Source organism: Aspergillus nidulans, chromosome I (assembly GCF_000011425.1).
Source record: "Aspergillus nidulans FGSC A4 chromosome I".
Lineage (NCBI taxonomy): Eukaryota > Fungi > Ascomycota > Eurotiomycetes > Eurotiales > Aspergillaceae > Aspergillus > Aspergillus nidulans.
The window spans coordinates 2,593,532-2,613,336 of NC_066257.1; the positions used below are offsets into that span (position 1 = coordinate 2,593,532).

At 50.9% G+C, this 19,805-nt stretch overlaps 7 protein-coding genes across 7 annotated transcripts, besides 1 other annotated feature; 4 read left to right on the forward strand and 3 right to left on the reverse strand.

The window, feature by feature from the left end:
• Positions 1–19,805: part of a sequence feature (contig 1.110 1211..298245(1)) that runs on past both edges of the window.
• On the forward strand, positions 111–1,230 carry ANIA_10842 (RHO alpha subunit C-terminal catalytic domain-containing protein; the record flags this gene model as incomplete). The annotated part of the gene is made up of 4 exons (XM_050613217.1): positions 111–197; positions 242–292; positions 454–654; positions 712–1,230. The coding sequence occupies 4 exons, from the start codon at positions 111–113 to the stop codon at positions 1,228–1,230; spliced, it is 858 nt and encodes a 285-aa protein (XP_050467132.1).
• Positions 1,583–3,237, forward strand: ANIA_10836 (putative iron-sulfur cluster-binding protein; the record flags this gene model as incomplete). The annotated part of the gene is made up of 6 exons (XM_659131.2): positions 1,583–1,816; positions 1,905–2,397; positions 2,465–2,834; positions 2,893–2,954; positions 3,023–3,148; positions 3,185–3,237. The coding sequence occupies 6 exons, from the start codon at positions 1,583–1,585 to the stop codon at positions 3,235–3,237; spliced, it is 1,338 nt and encodes a 445-aa protein (XP_664223.2).
• Positions 6,068–7,293, reverse strand: ANIA_06620 (glycoside hydrolase family 16 protein; the record flags this gene model as incomplete). Its single annotated transcript, XM_659132.1, has 2 exons — positions 6,068–7,201; positions 7,261–7,293. The coding sequence occupies 2 exons, from the start codon at positions 7,291–7,293 to the stop codon at positions 6,068–6,070; spliced, it is 1,167 nt and encodes a 388-aa protein (XP_664224.1).
• Positions 7,399–8,835, reverse strand: ANIA_06621 (alpha/beta hydrolase; the record flags this gene model as incomplete). Its single annotated transcript, XM_659133.2, has 3 exons — positions 7,399–8,201; positions 8,272–8,499; positions 8,566–8,835. The coding sequence occupies 3 exons, from the start codon at positions 8,833–8,835 to the stop codon at positions 7,548–7,550; spliced, it is 1,152 nt and encodes a 383-aa protein (XP_664225.1). The 3' UTR covers positions 7,399–7,547.
• ANIA_06622 (uncharacterized protein) lies at positions 9,569–10,846 on the forward strand (the record flags this gene model as incomplete). The annotated part of the gene is made up of 4 exons (XM_050613233.1): positions 9,569–9,870; positions 9,934–10,118; positions 10,176–10,296; positions 10,345–10,846. The coding sequence occupies 4 exons, from the start codon at positions 9,569–9,571 to the stop codon at positions 10,844–10,846; spliced, it is 1,110 nt and encodes a 369-aa protein (XP_050467133.1).
• ANIA_06623 (MFS transporter) lies at positions 12,279–14,056 on the forward strand (the record flags this gene model as incomplete). The annotated part of the gene is made up of 2 exons (XM_659135.1): positions 12,279–13,703; positions 13,751–14,056. The coding sequence occupies 2 exons, from the start codon at positions 12,279–12,281 to the stop codon at positions 14,054–14,056; spliced, it is 1,731 nt and encodes a 576-aa protein (XP_664227.1).
• On the reverse strand, positions 14,712–17,815 carry ANIA_06624 (tetratricopeptide repeat protein; the record flags this gene model as incomplete). The annotated part of the gene is made up of 7 exons (XM_659136.1): positions 14,712–14,734; positions 14,826–14,842; positions 14,958–15,621; positions 15,840–15,875; positions 15,960–17,354; positions 17,493–17,684; positions 17,728–17,815. The coding sequence occupies 7 exons, from the start codon at positions 17,813–17,815 to the stop codon at positions 14,712–14,714; spliced, it is 2,415 nt and encodes an 804-aa protein (XP_664228.1).

A 19,805-nucleotide genomic window follows, 5' to 3' on the forward strand; every position in this document is an offset into this window, starting at 1 on the left:
CCGCTGATGGATCGGCACCAGAACGCCAGATGATGGTCTATAAATCACGGTGAATTATCGAGGAACTGAGCGTGGTTACGGAGCTCAGCAGATCATCAAGCAAAAGCACCATGCCTGAACTCGCGCGCACGCTTCCAGCTTCCTGGTACTGCAGCCAGCCGCTTTATCAGCTTGAAAGGCGGGCGGTCTTCCTGAAGGTTGTCTAGAGCTCTATTCATGGGAACATGGCTGATGGTTTTAGTCGTGGTATCTCCTTGGCCCTTTGACAAGGTTCCAGAATGTCGGCGAAGTTGTGAGCTACGAAATTGCTCAGCAGCCAATTCAGGCGGTCCGAAAAACTGGGAAAGGGCAGATGCCAGCTTCTGAAGAGATTCGAATTACTTGTGCAGATACTGCATGTCTTTCCGGAGGCTGATATGGTGCTTTGATCATGTTGTCGCTGACTGAATATAGGAGAAGACTCTTCGATATCATGTCACGCCCACCGGCCTTGTCTTCACCACTGTGTCAGATCAAGCCCCGAGCTTCCACGAATATTTCCCAGAGCTAGAGCCGTTACTCCAGCGAGTCGATTTTACAAAGCTTCCCTACAAGCGGAGCATCAAATATGAGGGGCGTTTCAACTGGAAAACAATGCAAGGCCCCGTATCAACTGTCCGTTAAGCCAGTGCTAATCAAAGTCGACATACCAGGGTCGACGGCTACCAAGAGTGCTTGCACTGCCAATACACTCACCCCTCTTTCTCCATATACTACCCGCCGACCTGGTACGAAGTGCACAACCACATCAACTTCTCGCAGCATATTGCGGACCCTAAGAAGCCGGACGATGGGCTGTTCTTGTACTTCTTCCCTAATTGTACATTGAACGTTTACGGGGGAGGAATGTCTTCGTTCCGCGTCTGTCCAACGGATGACCCTGGGGTGACGAGAATGGAATTCGACTACTACCATATGGAGTCCGGCGAGAAATTCGAAGAGTACTACCGCTTTGTTCGCCAGGTCGCGACGGAAGACTATGAGCTTTGCGAGAAGGCGCAGGCAAATCTGAACAAGGGCGTTTACCGCGAGGGGATACTGAATCCGGAAAAGGAGAATGGCGTTTCTTGTGAGTCAAGCTCTCTAGTCGGCGAGAGGACCAAACTGACAACGTTTAGTTTACCAGGACTGCTTGTTCGAGCTCGTTTGCCAACAATATGCAGCGGAGGTAGCGAAGCTAGAGGACAGTGACTCGAAGCTGAAGGAATCCAACACAACTCTAGGAAGTGTCCATGCAGTTGCGTGATCGGCGATCAGATAGTCGAGTAACGTAGAGTCGTATTCAATTTGATAATGTGATGCAACATGAACCAGTTCAAGCAATAAGAATGGACCAGCTGTTCTCATATTGATCCCGCTGAGCCAACCTGGAAAAGTGCGCCAGATTTGGCAATCGAGGCAGAGTCTAGTCCTGAGCTGTCGGTACTCATGCTGCTAAACCGCTGGACTGCCACTATCGTACTGTAGAGAGTTAAATAAACGAACTTGGTCCTTTCTAGATAGCCATAGGTGGTTCACAGAGAGTGTTTTCACATCGGTTGATATGGAGCCCCTCTTCGCAGTTGTGTTCGCCTTGCTGGCGGTAGTAATGTACATGTGTCGATGGGCTTCTTATCCTTCTATTACCAAACACTCCGAGACTAAAGCAATGCAGCCACAGTCAGATTCACACGCGGACTCAAAAACTGATTTGGTTACAAAAGAGCTAGACCTGCCCGTAGACTGGCTCACATCACGCTCGATCTGCGAACTCGAGAGACGCGCCATCTTCAGCAAGGTCTGTCCCCTCTTCTCACCACACCTCTTCTAACATCCTTCCGGCTATAAACTCAACTCAACTAGTCTTCACTAACAATGCAAGACAGGAATGGCTCCCCCTCACCTTGACCCCTCTTTTTCCATCTCCAGGTGTATATCATACCACCACGCCCGCAGGAATCCCACTCTTCGCGATCAAGTCTAAAGATTCGAGAATTCGCGTATTCCACAACGTCTGCCGGCACAGGGCATACCCCGTTATTTATAAGGAAAGAGATTCAGGCAAGTCATTGGTCCTGGCTTGTCGGTATCATGGTTGGAGCTATGATTCTTGTGGGAAGCTCATCAAGGCGCCGAAGTTCGATGGGTTGGAGGGATTTGAGCGGAGCCAAAATGGACTTTTTGGAGTCAGGACCAAAGTAATCAATGGAGTTGTCTGGGTTAACCTCAGCATGGAAGAAACAGACGAAGATGATGGGAAAGTGGAGGAGGGGATAGGAATGAATGTAAGAATGGTGGAGGATATCGGCATTAAGATTGGCAAATCCAGCTGGATTGGCGGAGGGGTAATGGAGGGTGGGTTTAACTGGAAAATGGCCTGTGAGTGCCTACACCTTGCTGTCTATCAACTTCTAGGTCTGCGGGCATTGATAATGTTCATGAACAGTACCCACAAAGCACCTCACAAACGCCCTGGGGATAGAGCATATATCGGCATATCCCTCGCTCTACCGTTCATTAATCTATGCCATCCAACGGTCCTTTCATTTGCAGGAAGAACCAACGCCCTCATCGACCTACCTCTTCCCAAGCATGTTTCTTTTCAATATCCCCGGCTTAGAATGCTTAATTTCGTTGAGCATTCTCCCCCAATCTGAGCGGACGACTTCGGTCCGATATGATCTATACAACCACAGCCAGGGAGGGTCAAACGCGCAGGAATTGAGTTCTCTTCGGGGGGATCTCGAGAGCAAGATCAAAAACATGATATCGGGACTGGAGAGAGCATATCAGAATCATTCATCCATTAGTAGCAGGTATGTTTTCTAGAGCTGTCTGGTGGTAGATTGAGTTAGGGCTAAGTCACGAGAACAGGGATTCAACTCCAGCCTCCACTCCGGGTCACAAACTATTAGACCTTTATCTCGAGTCCGCAAGTGAGAGATATATTATTCCTCTTCTAATCTATTTACTATTCGAAGACAAAATGTCTAACAGTGTACAGGTACACAAACCCGCATCCTCACCCATCTAAAGGACCACGCAAAGCTGGAAAGATCCCTCGGCGAAGAAATATATCCTGCAAAGCGAGAACCGCGAGTCAATGCAAGATATGAGCAGGCTGAGAAACGTTAGTAGCACCCATCTTGTCTTTCCTGTGGGATAGGTCTAGCCAACAAGCTTACCTCCACTAGTTTGCAAAGAATTGGATTGCCTTAGTGGTAGTAGATTCGACGGTCAGAATAATCTTGAATGGTAGAGGAAAGGGTAAAAAGAGGACATACGACTCAACTCAGTAGGGCCTATTCATCCCCATAGCAATTGGTTAAGTAACTACGGTCTGTTTTGTGATTGAAGGCACACTTGCAGTTGCCCCATGAGTGATACAGAGGAGTTAAGTTCTCTTATCCACCACTCGAGCTCACTCACTAGTATGAACATTTCCTTCTCAGATGTGCCATACTCTTACACTACTTTTTCGAATACCAGTACTACTAAGACACTCTCTGCCTAACCCATCCAGATCAACTAATAATTCAAATCACTCAGTGACTTGTTGCCTTCCACTTGGCCTCCATAGCCACGAACATAACATCTTTGGACTGCATTCCGACCCTAATGGGAGTTTGACGGGCCTTGAGAGGATTAGAGGCTCGGTCTTGTACGCCGTCTGTGCTGTCTGTGCAGCTTGCCAGGGTCGGGACCGGCGAAGTTCCCCCTGCTGCTTGCCTGAATGTTATGCAAGGGTTACCTTATACTCGATACTCAAACAAACTTCCGATCTGCCTTGCCGATTAATGGTGGGTACTGACGTTGAACAGACCGTTGTACAGACAGTACACGAGCAGAGTAAGTCAACGAATTTGTCGAGGTTACTCAAGTTGGTAAAATAAACAGTAACGGCAGAGGGGTAATGTATCACTGAGTCTATCCTGGATCGCATTGCTCAGGTATAATGCTTAAGGAATATAGGAAACATGCCTGCGTCTGTGCCATACCGTGGCGACTCTTCCAGTAGTCATCAACTGTCTATACTGGAAACAAGCCAGTTTTGGGAAATATTAGAACCGCCCAACTCATATCACCACATCGGAGGCCACAAAGCCATGTGATTGCGCTCTTGGGGCTGCAACTGCACCGGCACATGCGCCATCTCGAAGGCTTCATGTTCCGTTACGGCGGCTACTGTGCCGGCGATACAGGTTCGAGATTATGCTCATAAGGCGTCCGCCCCATGGATGTAGCTGCTGCTGAACCTGAAAATCAGATTCCTCAACCTGCTCTTGTCAAAAGGACACTGATAGTACCCGCACTTGTCTGATACCTTGACCAGATCCTTGTTGGCGCGCCTCCGGCGGAGGAAGAGCAGAATGAGGATAGCGGCTAAATGGAAGGATCCCATGCCGAGTCCAACCCCTAAGCCGACACGGAGATAGCTTGTGTTTGGGGGGATCGAAGAGTCGTCGGTGGGCGATGCGGTTGTATCTGACCCGTTGTTCTGGTAGATGTGGTGGTCACTGCGGTGATGTTTGAAGAGCCTGTGATTGTGGCAACGATGCTCACGACGTCTAAAGGAAACGCTAGGGTGCTGTTATTGCAGTCACCTCCCCCAAAGCCGTAGCAGCAGAATTTGCCAGAGCTGCAGGCTGAGATGCCGCCTCCGCCGCCTGTAGCCCTAGCACTCACCAACTATGCATAGTGCAGGTATCGACGCCCCCTGGGTCCAGTCCTGCCCTCTACACTCTTGATACTGCATGGCGTCAAGCCTTCGGCTGTACTGTTGTTCATACAAAGGCCATTAGAGCACAGTACTGGCGCACCTCACAGCATTGCGCCGGTGCTCCGTCTGCCGAGCAAGGAAACTGAGTGCGTCTTCATTGCCACTAGTGTCGTAGCAGACTGCCATTTTTGTCGTTTAATTTTAGCAATCACAAAGCAGCCCACAAGATCTAGTGGCCATGGTTACCAGCATGAATACGGTAATTCTGGTAATTTTGGGGCCGAAGACCGACCCAGCCAACCAACATATGGAAGTTCAGTGTAGCCATGCTTGCCAAAGCTAGCTCCTGACTGAATGCAGAATAGACCAGAGAGGAGCTGAAGGATGGCGCAGGGGTGGATCCAGTGAACGACTCGGCCTGCCGCATCTATCAGCTCAGACTGACGGGACTCGTTCTTGTTTGGGAAGTTTTAGAACGAGACTGCGCTTCGTATAAGAGTTGAACAAGCACGAAGCGGTAAACTAGTCTATATTATCGAGCAGAAGGAGCGATCATCGCCTCGCTACCACGCTGCACTAGGTCTCATCACGATTGACGCACGTCCAGAACCAGGTAAAAGAACTCAGAACGGGAAAAATGGCGGGGACACTGTCGAGTGGTATAAGTGTGTGTAGTCAGACGCCTGGTTCCTCCTGAAGGGGAATCTGGCCCCAATATCCCGTTCCTGTGGCTTTCATGTCGCAGAGTCGCATTGTAGTCTATAACGACTGCTTGACTGGCCCAACGTCGAGCCATGAGTCCATGATCCTCGTAAACTAAGCCTTCGTGGTAGATTGGGCCAATTCCAACAAGCCCTTCGGCTGCCAAGGTTATACTGAAATGCCCTGTATAAAAAGGTCGCCAGTGGTTAGACCATCGATCCATCTATGAATGCATCCACATACGTCAACGCGTCTTGACAAACTGCGACATTCATCGCTTTCAGAGCTTCTTGATTTCAAATCTCAGTCTTGTCAATCATCAGGTCACTCTGGGAACCTGCGGCTGAGTCCTAACTCCATCTGAAAATTCGATGGCCAAGGTAACAGCACCACGAGTGACGATCTTCCTATTCCTAGATTATGGAACATTGGCAATGATCTCACTTGGATAGATTTCATTTTTTTTTGATATCAAACAATTACTGAGATGGAAAATCATGAATTCATCGGTTTGCAGCTGGAGAAAGAGATGAAGCGGGAAGGTGAATATAGCTTCACCTTCGGAACCGGACTAATGAGGACCCTTGGTTTGACTCAAAACTAGTATTCAACCTCGAATCGAGATGATTATAACAGATCAACGCCGTCCGCATTCCACACCCGCACATAGTCCACCTCCATTGCCACCTCCTCCCCATCGACCGTATTCTCGTCTGGATACCCAGGCCAGTTTCCACCAACGGCAACATTCAGCAGCAGAAAATGACCCTTGTGCGCTATAGTTCTCCAAACAGTCTCATGACCAACATCAGCACCAGAAACACGATGGACCTGTTCGCCGTCTAAGAACCAGGTCAATGTCTCCTCCTGCCACCCTTCACCTTCCCCAGACCCAGCTCCAAGCAAGGACGCGCCTGATCGGTCAACCTCGAGCCCAACAACGTGCCAGTCACACCCGCTCCAACTGACGCCGCTATTACCCAAACCATTATACTCATTGCAGGGACCGCCCTCGTTTGAATCGACTCCACAATGCAGTGTGTTATAGACTGTGGGCTCACCGTTGATGACCTCCATGATATCCCACTCTGACGCCATCGGCCAGTTTGTTGGATTTCCCCTGAAGGATTCCCCCAATGCCCAGAAGGCAGGCCAGATCCCCTTTTGCTGAGAGCTTGGAGCGCATCCCGTGCGCAGGCGAGACTCGATGTAGAGCTTTCCGCCTGAAGCGGCGGCGAAGGATGTGGTCCTTGTTTCGATGCGGGCGCTAGTCCACTGCCCTTCCTCGCCGGTACCATTGTTTCCGGAGAAACGCGGGATAATTTGAAGCGTGTTCTGTGGCGTTATGCGAATATTTCGCGGTGAGGTGGTGTACGATTGCAGCTCATTGTTTCCCCATGCTGGGGCGCCGCCGGGATAGGAGGTTCCAGTGTCGAAGAGCCAGACTGACGAGGAGGGCAGGTGTCCTGAGTCTGAGTCCGAACTGGATTGTGATGAAGAGGAGAATTCGTCATGCCAAGTTAGGGTATATCCTAGGATGGGAGGCACGATTTCGGAATGTGAATCGGAGCCTGGACCTGAGCCGGGGTCTAGCAAACCAGGGAGGATATCATGAAGGATGTCGGGAAAATCCGATACGCCTTGTACATTAGGGTTGGCAAGCGGGACTGCATTTGCCCTTAAAAGAAGAGGGACGATAGTGAGTAATCGCCTCATCATAAAACTGTGTATAGCGAGAATCATATACTGACTGCCCCAGGTCTACACAATCTTCCGTGCGAGGTGGGGATCCAGTACTTAAGACTGCAAAAGGGGCACACATTCTCTAAGCAGCATAATGATGGCCTGGCCATGTTTGCTTTTGTGGGACTGCGTACCTGCAGTGGTTTGTCCTTACAGGCGACCAGGGTCTTTTACGAGCGCCGATCAAATCCAGACACGATGATCATCGGAATATACTCAGAATGATTGGTGTGACTTGACTTTGAGCCCTTGTTCGATCAATCACAGAGCCACACTTCAGACTATTCTCTGGGCAACTAGTCCAGCCCCGTATATAGACAGTATAGTATTGCACACAATTTCAAAAGGTATGTACAGACTTAAATCAGTTAAGAGCCGTAACATTCCCAATCCACTCATGCAGCACCCCAGCAATGACATCGGAGTTCTTCTCCAGGAACTGCAAATGCGCATTTCCATGGATTCCCCACTTGCCCAGCTCCAAATGCTGCACGTTGCTCACCCCGGCTTGCTTCAAAAACTTAATAAAGCAGTAGTCATACGTCGCGTGATACGACGCCTCGCCGGTGTCAATGAGAATCGGCACCTTGGCAAGATTCGTGAGCTGGCGGGCCGGCTCAGCCTGGATGATGCAGTCCAGCAATTCCCCGGGCTTGTCAGAGGAGACGGTCTTCATGCTGAGTGGCGAAGACTCGTTCGTGGGCGCGGGCTGGTATGTAAGCGGGATCGAGGTCAGTCCATACGGCCGACTGAAGCTGTTCGAGAAAATGACTTCCTTGAACGGCGGGCCCTTCGGCTCGATTTGGATCAGGCCCTTGATGAGTTCGGGACGACTATCGGCCCATGACCATCCGTATAGTCCGCCCTGGGAGTGCGTGATCAGAATGACCGGCCCAATTATGTCAAGAAGCGCTTCGCCCGCTGCTTTCATGGTGACTTCTTGCGCTTCGCTGTCGGAGATAGATTGCACATTGCTGGCGTAGTAGGCGTCAAAGACGGGGTCGCCGCGTTCACCGGTCTATCCTCATACCAGTTAGCTACGGCGCTCTATGTATCGAGGGCTGGATTGATCTGGATCGCTGACGTACACCAGGCCACTGACTATGTAGCTTCGCCTGCGGCCAGAGCGGATAATCCTGGACATTCGTGAACCGCTGCGAGATGAACTCTGCGGAGAACACGCTCTCGCCGTATCCGTCTGCTGGGAGAACTGGGGACCGCGCGGTCATGGTTCTATCAGCGATGTATACCTCGTAGCCGTGGGAAAGGAACCAAGACGCCCAGCCGCGGCCGCCATCAGGCTTGTTGAGAAAGTTCTACTCCAATCGTTAGCATCCGTAGGTCTCGACACCACCGGAGAGATATGGTTGAGAGGGCCGCACCGTGCCGGTCTGAGCACCCCCATGTAGAAACACAATCGGATAGAGCTGTGTGGTCCCCCTTGCCGGCGAGAGCTTCTCGACGTACATCTGGTTATGCATCATCCAGCCATCGGTGGTGTTGACGTACTCCCCGCCGACGTAGAAGTATGAGCGGCGATGAAGAGCTTCGGCTTCATGGCTGTCAGTCGCAGCAGGGGTAAAAGCTAAGCTGCCTTGAATGAGGGCGCCGAGCGCCTGCAGGAGGCACGCTGCCTGGGTGAGCCGAAACATCGCGGCGCGCTGCGACGTGAGGCGGAAAGCTTGACAGTTGAAAACACGACAGGGATCTGAAAAGGCGAAGCCGAGCCGGTAAGTATCCCTGACAGGCTGTCAAGCCGCCAATATGTACTCCAAATAATCTTAGCCAGACAGCCCAGAGCACTAGTTATGACCTTAGGCGCGTTCGCTGTTTTATAACTCGCTAAATTGCTCCACTAGTGTCAATCCCTGCCTCCTTCGATCTCAACATCTCCATCCAGCTCCATCCAGCTCCATCCATCTCCATCCTCGCACCGACCAACTCAGATTCATGCACAACATCCAATTGTCAGTTTCATACACTTTGCAGCATTGCAATACTGTCTCAGGATCAAATTGCCACGGGGGCTTTTGCTCTGCCTGCCGAAGCGTCCCTAGAAGCCGGATCAACACCAAAAGACCTGCTCCAACTCGTCTCACTTGGAAACCGAAGGATCGAAATCTCCACAGCAGCTGTCTCGGCAAAATCAAAATCGTGGTACTAAGTTCGACGGGACTGCCGATCGTTATTCGTGTGTGAACTGTGCGAATCTAGAAGAATAAGAACCGTCAGATGAAAAAAAAACAGCCGCCATGACCAGGAACCACCGTCCGTTCAGCCTTACAGTCCCAATCTTGTCCCAGCCCCGGTTGCAGCTGTGTTGCAGTCTCTCAACGGAACGAATACTATGCATACGGGACGGGCACCTCAGTAACAGTTGACGGAATGCACGAAGACCTCTCGACAACTCTGGCGCTCGTCGGCGTCTTCGGCGGCCTCTCCATCATTCTCATGGCTATCCGCCTGTTCATGCGCAAATATCGCAACCAGGACTTTATCCTCAGCGACTATTTGACCATGGTATGCATCGTGTTTGTGCTGGCTCGTTCCGCGCTGACAACTGTCGTGTTGCTTTGGGGGAACAATAACATGACGAGGCCTGCGTTGAACCTAACCGAGACGGAGATCTACCACAGGACGGTTGGGAGCAAGCTGACGCTTGCAAACCGGGCAGTCTATAATACTTAGTATGCCCTCCAGTTCATTGTTTCAGTGGAAAGATGTGGTTGAATGGTGCTGATTGTGTTCAGCCTGTGGATCCAGAAATCAAATGTCCTCTTGCTGTGCGAGCGTGTACTTTCGGGTCTTCCGGAACCTGAAATGATCGTGAAGGTTTACTGGATCGTCCTCCTGGGAAGTCTGGCGGCTGTGATGGGAACAACGTTCGGCGAGTGCCGGCCTGCGCATCTGTACTGGCAGGTTCTGCCTGACCCTGGTGTGTAGACTCCGATTGCCAACAGTCCTCTCCGGACAGCCTTAACGAATAGATCAGGAGACTGCGTCAAAGCAAACATCCAACTCGTCACCCTCGTCGCGCTCAATATCACCACCGATGCGATGCTTATCCTGCTCCCGATGCCCTGGCTGCTGAGAGTAAGGAAGTCATGGTTAAAGTATACAGCCTTACCCCTTAGCCGGGATATGAGTACTAACGAACGCAGACGCCTCCAATACGTCCTGCTCTTTTCCGTCGGCCTACTCCTTATTGCCATTGCAATCGTCCGCCTTCCCGTCTACTCCTCCAGTACGAACCAGGTCAATCGCAACACTTGGGGCTCTGTGGAGGAGTTCTTTGCTGCGGTGGCAGCAAACGTGCCGACGTTGTTCACGTTAAGGAAAGATCCAAATAAACACAAGCGTGAAGAGGAATTGAGCCATTCCAGGCCATCAGCGAGGCCGCGGTTCACGCCAAACCAGTTCCAGGATTCGGATCTGTTTACAACTAATGTAGCGCTCGACACTGTTGAACAAACAGGGACGGAGCCGAAGAGGGGACGGTCTCCGGGACGCGCAAGGGCGCGCTCACTGCCCGTGGGGGTTACGGCTGCGCCTAGTCAAGAAAATCTGGTTCGGGATGATTCATCGCATGTTGGTGAAGGTGATTATGGCGATTCTCACGGGGAATATGGGTTCGATGAAGAGAGGAGGGGGAGAGGGAGATGATTTGCGCCTGTGAAACTACTCCTTCAAGAGAAAAGGGCCACACTTTCAGGACAGTATGGCTTCATAATCATCACATCCACCAGAGAACCGGATTCTGCGAGCATCGTGATACATGTGCGGAATATCCTTGAAGGCCGCAAACACCCCATGACGCCAGATTCGAAGGACCCAGAAAGTCCATCCTAGCGTCCGACGCAGAAGTTCCGTCCAGCACAGAAAGACCCGCCTTTCGCCAGATATACGAAATTTCAAGATCGAGATCCAGTTGTTGCCATTTCCGGTCTAAGCGGCTTAGACACACGATCCAGTGGGTGTGCAGGCAGCTAGAAGCGAGAGTTCGATACACCTGAGTTGAGGAATAATTGAGCGAGGTTCAAGACCTGCTAGTCTGCAGCCCGCCGTGAGAAATAGAGACGGTACCGGAAAAGTTGAGGAGTGTCAAGTTGATCAAGGAGTCTTGTCCATATCTCAGAAGGACCCCTACTCTTTAGCCGAGATTTCCTATAGACAATAGACAAGAACGGAAACGAGTGAAGATACAGTTCCATTCAAGACTCGAAGGGGACGACCTCAGCAGAGCGGGAATTATTTGCCGTTCCAATGCAGCAGGGCAGAGTGCGAAGCTGTCCTCAAGTGACTTGACCAGCTAGAATTGTTCGATTGTCTCTTCAGTAGATATTCGCGAGTAAACTCCCATCTTCAACCAGGGCTGATTCTATGACTCTGCTTGTACAAGCAAGTGAAGCGGTCCAATAATTTGCGTCGCATGCGAGATGAATATACGTTGGTTGATAGTATAAGGTTCTGACTCAAAAACTTGATTAGGGACATGTCACTATGCCGTCGCTTTATTCCGACTTCGAGTCATCCTCTTTGGTCAACGATCAACACGGTACAGTTACTGTTCATATTGCGCTATCCAATAGGCATACTCCAGTTCAGGGCTGAAGCAATGACATCATCCGAAGTTTTTCAGTGCGCATTGAACTTCGGGGCTTTTAGCTCGCCAATTGATAATAAATCATAAAAAAAGTGATTACAGGGATCTAATTCTCAGGCACTTATACCTAAAACACTCTTCATCGCCATTAATTCCTTGAAACCGCCATGGAGCGTTTCACGTGACTGTATGGACTTGCTTATGTCATCGTCAGCCTCATTTGACGGGTCGAAATCAAGCTCGCGTGCCTGTCGGTGCCTCTGCCCACGGTCATCTTCGCCCACAACTTCTGTCTTCTATGATTAAAACCGACAATGAGGATTGAATACGACATTATAACCAACCATTTATAACGCAGTTTTCCTCGTTCGACCGCCTGACCTCGGTTAGCCCCGCGACAAACGGACTGCTGGAGTAGATACTGTTCTAGCGCAGCGGCAACCGTTGTTCGCAATCGACGTCAGTTCGACTATATTATTTTGAAACGAAAAAATGAAGTCGCCAGACCAGGAGCCCATTCAGAGGCGACGCTCGTCGACGCTACACTATCATACTTTTGATACGCCCCCGCCAAAGTCCCGCGGCAGACCGAACTCCGGCCAGTCCGCCTCGTCGGGTGAAGACTCACGGCACCATCATGTCTCTATTGATGAATCGACGTCACAGTCGCCCCTCCCCAAGAAGCAAATCATGGTTCTGGCATTGATCGCGCTGTGCGAGCAGACGGCTTTCAACTCCATCAGTCCTTACCTTCCCGATATGGCGTCATCGTTCCCTGAGGCGAAACCGGGCATGGTTGGGGTATACGTGGGATTGATTGGGACGGCGTTCGCGGTAGCGCAGCTGGTTACCAACTATTTCTGGGGTTGGTTGTCGGATCGCATAGGGCGGAAACCGGTTATTCTTTTAGGCACAGTCCTTACCGCAGTGTGCTTTGTCGCATTCGGATTCTGCAGTACGTTGTGGCAGGCTGTCGCGGTGCAGGCGTTGATGGGTGTTGTCAATGGGAATCAGGGCTTGGTGTCGACCTGCCTCGGAGAGATCACCGACAAGAGCAATCAATCAAAGGCATTTACCTATTTACCGGTTCTTTACGGCATTGGTGGTGTCACTGGCCCCTTAGTCGGTGGCTTGCTTGTCTTTCGACAAAATCCGTTCAATAACGCGGAGCCGAATCCGTACCCATACCTGTGGCCAAATCTTCTATCTGCTGCGATTCTCGGGCTAGATTTTGTTGTGGCACTGATCTTCCTGAAAGAAAGTCTGGAAGATGCAGATACCTTGCCCACGTTTGGCAAGAAGATCCGCGACCTGTTTGCGTGGTTATGGCAGATGACCAGTCTTGGGAAGCGACCTCGCACTATACGGCCAGGGGACCATCTGCCTTATAGGATGATTCGCGAACAATCGGCAGACGCCGACGAGCATGATAGCGAGCTAGATTCGGCTTCAGAAGCATCCGCAGACCACCAGGGTCACGAATCCCTGACACGGAGCGAGCTGCTCAATCGAGACACCATTCTTCTCCTTTTGACGTATCTCATTTTCGCCCTGTGCAATATCGCCTTCAACGCGCTTTTCCCGATCTTCTCCCAAGCAGCCCCGCCTATTGGGCGTGGTCTTACACCGTCTGAGATCGGTCTTGCCCAGGGCTTCGCAGGCGTCGTGACTATAATCTTCCAAATATGCATTTTTGGCCAGCTGCGCAACAAGATGGGAAACCGGTGGTCCTACCGAGCTGGCCTCTTTGGCTTCGTGGTTTCCTTCATCCTCATGCCGTTCATCGGATACAAAGGCGATGATACCGGGAAGACTGGCGTCACCGGCAAGACAGCCTTCATGGCTATCGAGCTCTGTCTCGTCTTACTAGTAAAGACTGTCGCTGCTGTCGGCGGCTTGACCAGCGCACTCCTCCTGGTAAAGGCCTCTCCCTCTATTATTAAACCAGCAAACTGACTTTACAGATCACAAATTCCGCCCCCGACCACGCCGTCTTAGGCGCCCTCAACGGTCTCGCCCAGACCCTTTCTGCAGCAGGCCGTGCTGTCGGTCCCTTCCTCTCTGGCAGTCTCTTCTCCCTTGCAGCCCGCGTCCAGCCAAAGGGCGAGGTAATTCCCTTTGGTGTCTTTGCTGCGGTATCTCTTGTTGGCTTCTTCCTCAGCTTTGGAATAAAGGGGCGCAAGTTGGAGGCTGACGGGTGGGAGAGTAATCCTGACGACGATGACGATGATGATGATGGGAGTGGAAATTCAGATGACGAGGAGAACTGACTTGCCGGTGCACGTCAGCCGTGTCATGGCATGGCAGGATGGTGAGCTCGGCCTTTAACGATGTGACGTTTGCATAATACTGTACCATATTCCTTATACTAAGAGCGAGCATATCCGTAGAGCGCAGTACTTGCTTTTGCTTGTTCGTGGCTGATCTGACCCTTCAATTCTTGTACTTATTTTCTTTACCTAAGATTAGATCTTGCGGTTTTACAATCTAGTGGCAGCATAGCAGGGTACTTTTCAGACATTCTGGAATCAACGCTTCGTTTGGACTTATCCTGCTATTCAATGTCAAAAATCAAGCATCGACATCGTTGATAACTCAATGCTGCTATGGGGCGCGTGCATGGATGGCGCATCGAAATATGATCCATGTATGCAGTATCGATAGGGAAGAAACATGGCAAGACAGTTGTCTGCGAATTTGCGTAGCCCTACATGCTATCACTATCAAAAATAACTCATCCTGTTTTGTTTATCCTACGTCCACTAAGCTAGCTACAAAAATGAGCACGCATATGGCAGCTAAAAGTCATTACTGGTTAGAATAGATGAGTGAAGGGAGCAAGGGAGAGACAACAATTCAACATAAATCCCAATGGCTTCTATAACGACTGCCAGCGCAGGAACATCACCTTCCATTTCCAGTCAATCATGCAATCAACTTGTCACGACCTAGTGGCCACAGCAAACCAGGCATGTAGATTGAGGGACATGCAAGCCAAGCTCAACCTCTTGGTTTCACTCATTCACTCATTGTACATACATATATGACCCCAGCACCTACCGCATATCAGCGGTAGTTATCGCTTATAATCTATCTATCTATCTACATGTCTATCTACCCTGCAATCAACCATCTAATATCACATAATATGGACAAGAATGAGTGTCTCACCTCCAAACCCACTCAATGACGTACATAAACGCCTCCCCCAGGTACCCTGTCAACAGTAGACCCTGCGCATACTCGATGAGTTCTTTGCTTGGAGTATAACTCTGGCTCTCGATTGGATCCACTGAAGGGGAAAAAGAAGGAGGGGATGGGAATGAAGACGCGCGCACACTAAGCCGCTTATCAAGGAGGGACTTGTGCATCTCTTTCCCAGGCTTGACGAGGAGGTATTTTTCTTCGGGGGCCTGGTTCCGAGTGACGTTTTCTGTCATGGGTTGGTGTTGGTTTAGTTTTGGATTTGGGATGGGAGTGTATGATATTGAATCTTGAGTTTGTGGAGTCTGCCAGATGATTTCTTGTTGATGTTGCTGTTGCTGCTCTTGTGATTGCGGGACTTCTGGTTTCTGTGCAGATATAGTCGTCTGTGACGGAACAGCGTTCCCTGCTCCTGCCATTGAAACATTCCTCCTGCTCGAAGTCGTCGGTCTCGAAAATGAAATCCGCCCTTTTGATTGTTCTGCTGCTGCTTCTGGACCGCCAACTGCTGTTCTGGGCAAAGAGTTATTGGCAACGACCGCATACTCAACATCCGAATCGAGCGAGAACAGCACAACCGTGTTGACTTTAGTATTCAGCTTCATTCGAAACGTCGCGAAGTTGCGCGGGTCTAAGTAGAAAGTATAGCTTGCTGTTACGACGACATTTTTTATATTGAGTCCCATGTTCATATTTGTAATGGGGCTCGGTCCCATGGTGTTGAAGATTGTGTGGCTGTAGCTGCAGCTGACTCGAGAGAGAGCCTGGTCGCGCGCGGAGATTGGGCATTTCGACTTCACGGCCAGGGATTTGGATTCACGGAGTGTGACTGAGGGTATGCACACTGACCTGTGGGAAAGATGGCACTGCTTTGCGCAGGTGTCGCTGCAAAAGCGCGTGATATTGCATACTTATATGGTACTTGTTAGCTCTTGCGCTAGGCTAGGGTTAGGTGGAGAATTGACATACTGCTGCAAAACATCCTGGTTAGAGCACCACAACGCTGACAAGGCCCCGGCTCTTTAAGCCCCCACTCCCTCCTCTCAGCTTCCAGGGTCTCCCGACGCCGGTTTAGCTCACAGATACGTTTCTCCGCGTACGCGATCCTTTTCCGTGATTGATGCCCATCTTGTGTCCGCTTCGCCATATGCACAAGCTGTCTGTATGCCAGCATCGCTTTGTCCACGGAGTCCAAATGTTCTCGAGAGACGCAAAGCGCACTCAGTGCGTCGAATGTCTCCGCTGCTTCGGGACCCTTAACCGCCAAAAAGTCCTCGACGAGCGTTTCGAAGAGAGCTGCTGCGTCACGGTTGAGCCCAGCGTCCATGTATGAACGGCCGAGACGGTGAATGACGCGCAGGCAGTCAACATCGCGGGAGCGCTTGTAGCTGTCGATAATATCTTGGATGTCCGGTGGAAAGTCGAAGTTATCTGAACTTTGGATGTAGCGCAGGACGGCGTCGCGAGTGATTTGGGCGGAGAGGCCAAAGACAGCGCGGCAGTGGGGGATTGTGCGGCTGCATATAATGCGTGATTCATTCTCTAGACCGAGCTTTTGGTATAGTGAAGAGAGCTTGTTCATTGCGTTTAGGGTTGTGGCGTTCTGGATGCCGAAAACCGTGTCGAGGGCCGGGACGGCCTTCTCAAGCAGTAAAAGTGCGGACTCAAGATCGCCGAGCAGAACTTTAAGAGATGCTAAGCGCTGCATGCTGCATAGGGTCTCTGGGGCGTTGTGTCCCAGGGTCCTGAGTCGGCCTGCAAAGGACCGCTCGTACAGCGCTGCGGCCTCGGTGGCGTATCCGTCTTTCTCGCAGAGACTGCCGAGGTCGTGCAGGACGGAAAAGTTCTTGGGATGGTCGCGACCGAGCACACGCTTGTAGAGACCCAACGATTCCAGGTAGCACGCTTCTGCTTCGGCGGGGATGTCAAGGGCCTGATATGCTTTGCCCATGGAGTGCAGGATAGATGCCCGCGTTTGCTTCTCTATGTCGAGGCCTGGCGTGTCGGCTAGAAGCTTCATCGTGTCGTGGAGCTCTATGATTGCTCCCTGCGCGTTGCCCTGTTTGAGCAGGGCTTCTCCTCTCAGTCGTGTTGTTAGAGCGCGAGACCAGACGGCTGTTGATGATAGCTCATTCTTGATCTGCAGGAATAGTTTGGCAACCTCATCCACTTGGAGGATTCTTTGCCGGCCCGAGACGTCATGCACAATCGCTCCGCCGGAGATGTACTGCATGTGGACGAATACGTTCTGCGTTCCCCGTAGCAGGGCAATATAGTCTGTGTCCTGGACAGTGGATGAGCTGTTATTCTGACTCTCATCTGTCGAAAGCGTGCTGTCTCTAGCAGTGGCAGTGGCTCTGCTATCTCTGGAATACTTAGTTACAAAAGAAAATCGTATGGTATTGGCGCGCTTCATCAGTTTCCTGCCTCTGTTTGTTGACTGTGAGCGCGATAAACCTGGACGGTCAGCTTAATGACAACAAGCCGGTTAACAACTCATACTTAACGGCACTTTGCGTCCGAAGAGCTTCTGAAAGAACGACTGCCGCTTAGACGAACGAGGTATTTCATAATCAACATTTCTGCTGTCGATAAGCGCACCATCGGAATTATCGAGGTCACTGGCCTCGTGTCTGTTCTCGTCCTCGCACAGGGCTGGTTTCTCGGGTTCTATCATAGCGCCGTCGCCGAGCCCTAATTGTTTAGAAGGCGTCCGAGAAGAAATGTATCAACGTACCACTTGAACAAAATGTCGCGTCTGAGAGGCCCATCTCCCCAGCTGGGAGCGACTGGTAAACACCGTTTGGTGCATGCACTGGATACATTAGCGGTACACCTCCACTGAAGCTTAGCTACTCACCCCTTTCCAAATCAAATAAACCGGCAAAACTTATAGCTAGTAGCTCTTCTTCATCGCTCTGAGAAAGCTCTGGCAAAATCAGTCGGGGTCATTTTCCCTTGAGAGCTCATCATACTTCTAAAAGACCAAGAATCGCGCAATTTTCTAGCTTTTTTTGCTAACGACTGCTCGCCATTGATGTCAGACATGGAGAATTTCGAGGGCATCGAGCTCTTCTGGACAACACTGGGGCTCCTGCTATGGTTCGCGCTTGCTATGTCTTTTTGTATGTCGCGGTGGCTTATGTCGTCGCGGGGGTCGTTCAAGACGGGTTCGTATCTGCTTCTGTTAGGGTTATGTTTAGGAACTGAAATTTGGGTATGCACACAAGATGTTGCATTTCGAGCCACAGTACGTGCAATCCACGAAACATATGGTGTCTGCTATTGGTTAGATGGGTCCGAAAGAAAGGACGGTAATGCCCACTTGGTTGTCTGTCTACCATCTCGTCGGCCGGAGAAAAAAGTCTCTCGCAATAACTGCAGTAGAACCGGATCGGGCGAGCATCGAGCGGAATCAGCCGTTTCTCCATGCGGAACCCTTTTGTGATTAAACTAGCAGGCCGTTAGCTCGACCATTCCAGTCCACGACCTGGAGAAGTAGGTAATACCGGTCGCGCATCATCACATATACAGCAACCGCTGATCCAGTGCAGTATCTCGTCAGGTAGTGTTGCTTCAGCTCGTTCCTAGCCGGGTTAGCCTTTCTCTCCACACAATCTCATCCGACATCAGAATGCGAAAGGATGCGTACTCAGACGAAAACACCGCATCGCAATCTGGACACTTAACCTCCATCGCACCCAGCGACGTCCCGTCGTCATCACGAAATGGAGGGAATAGCCGTAGGACTTCCTGGAAGTTCTCGACTGCTGGGGACAACTCTTGATTCTCTGAGCCAAGTCATACGTCAGTGCATCTGTCCTCCATGTTCTCTTCTCAAGTATACGATGTAGGCAATACCGCTAGTAGTGGACCGGCCGGCTAGTGATAAAAGAACGTCTGATGCGCGCAGGATCCGTCTCTTCCCCTCAAACGGACTCGACCGCGTTGTGTTGAGGAGGATCTCGTTCTCAATTTCTCCTTTGGTGTCATTCCCGAGGCGGTTACTGTACATTTCTTGTCAACCCAATTTCGAACTGTGAACGAGTCGTTGCAGGACTCACCGATCCCCGGACAACGAGACCGCGTAGTCCCTGTGGCTGAGACTGCGTCGATAACTGTAGTCGCAGTCTACCTCCATCTCCATTCAAAGCGCCGCGACGGCCAGTACAATTGCAAAAGCAAAGAGAATATGATGTGATACACTGTTAAACCAAAAATAAAATGCAGAATTCCCAACACCCAGTCTCAGCTCAGCTCGAAACTCAGCAAACGACTGTGGATGTGAATGTCAGGTGAGGCATCATTTCAGAACCTCCCGGGAGCGCAGTGCATATGTAGTGTTAATGCAGCTGCGATGCGGGTCAGCTTGACAAAGCTGTTTTCGCCTCTACTTCAGCTTCAGCTCTCAAACGGCCGGGAGTGCCTCCATACTTTGTTGTTTCAAGGGCAGCTTCGGCCCGCCCAATTGGTGTCCTGCGCATCCCTGTGCATCCCTGGAATAGGCTGGGCTGAAGCGAGGAGGGCGTTTGGGTTGAATGGTGTGTTAGTGGTACGATGAAGATGAGTATATTCTTGCTGAGCAGTCGATTCCTCACTTGGGTACAGCTGGAGAGAGGTCCAGACGCTGGACACTCCACCCCTCAACTGTCGACGTCCATGTCAACCCACTTCAAGGGATGGTCAGTCAAGTCAAATGCAATCGTATCCGATACAAGCACCCCTTGCATAGCGTCCAATCCAGATCAATGATCGCCCGCAAACGCAGCAGCAATCGCCAGCGACCGCAGACTTGCAGGGGTTGAGGCGGTCGAA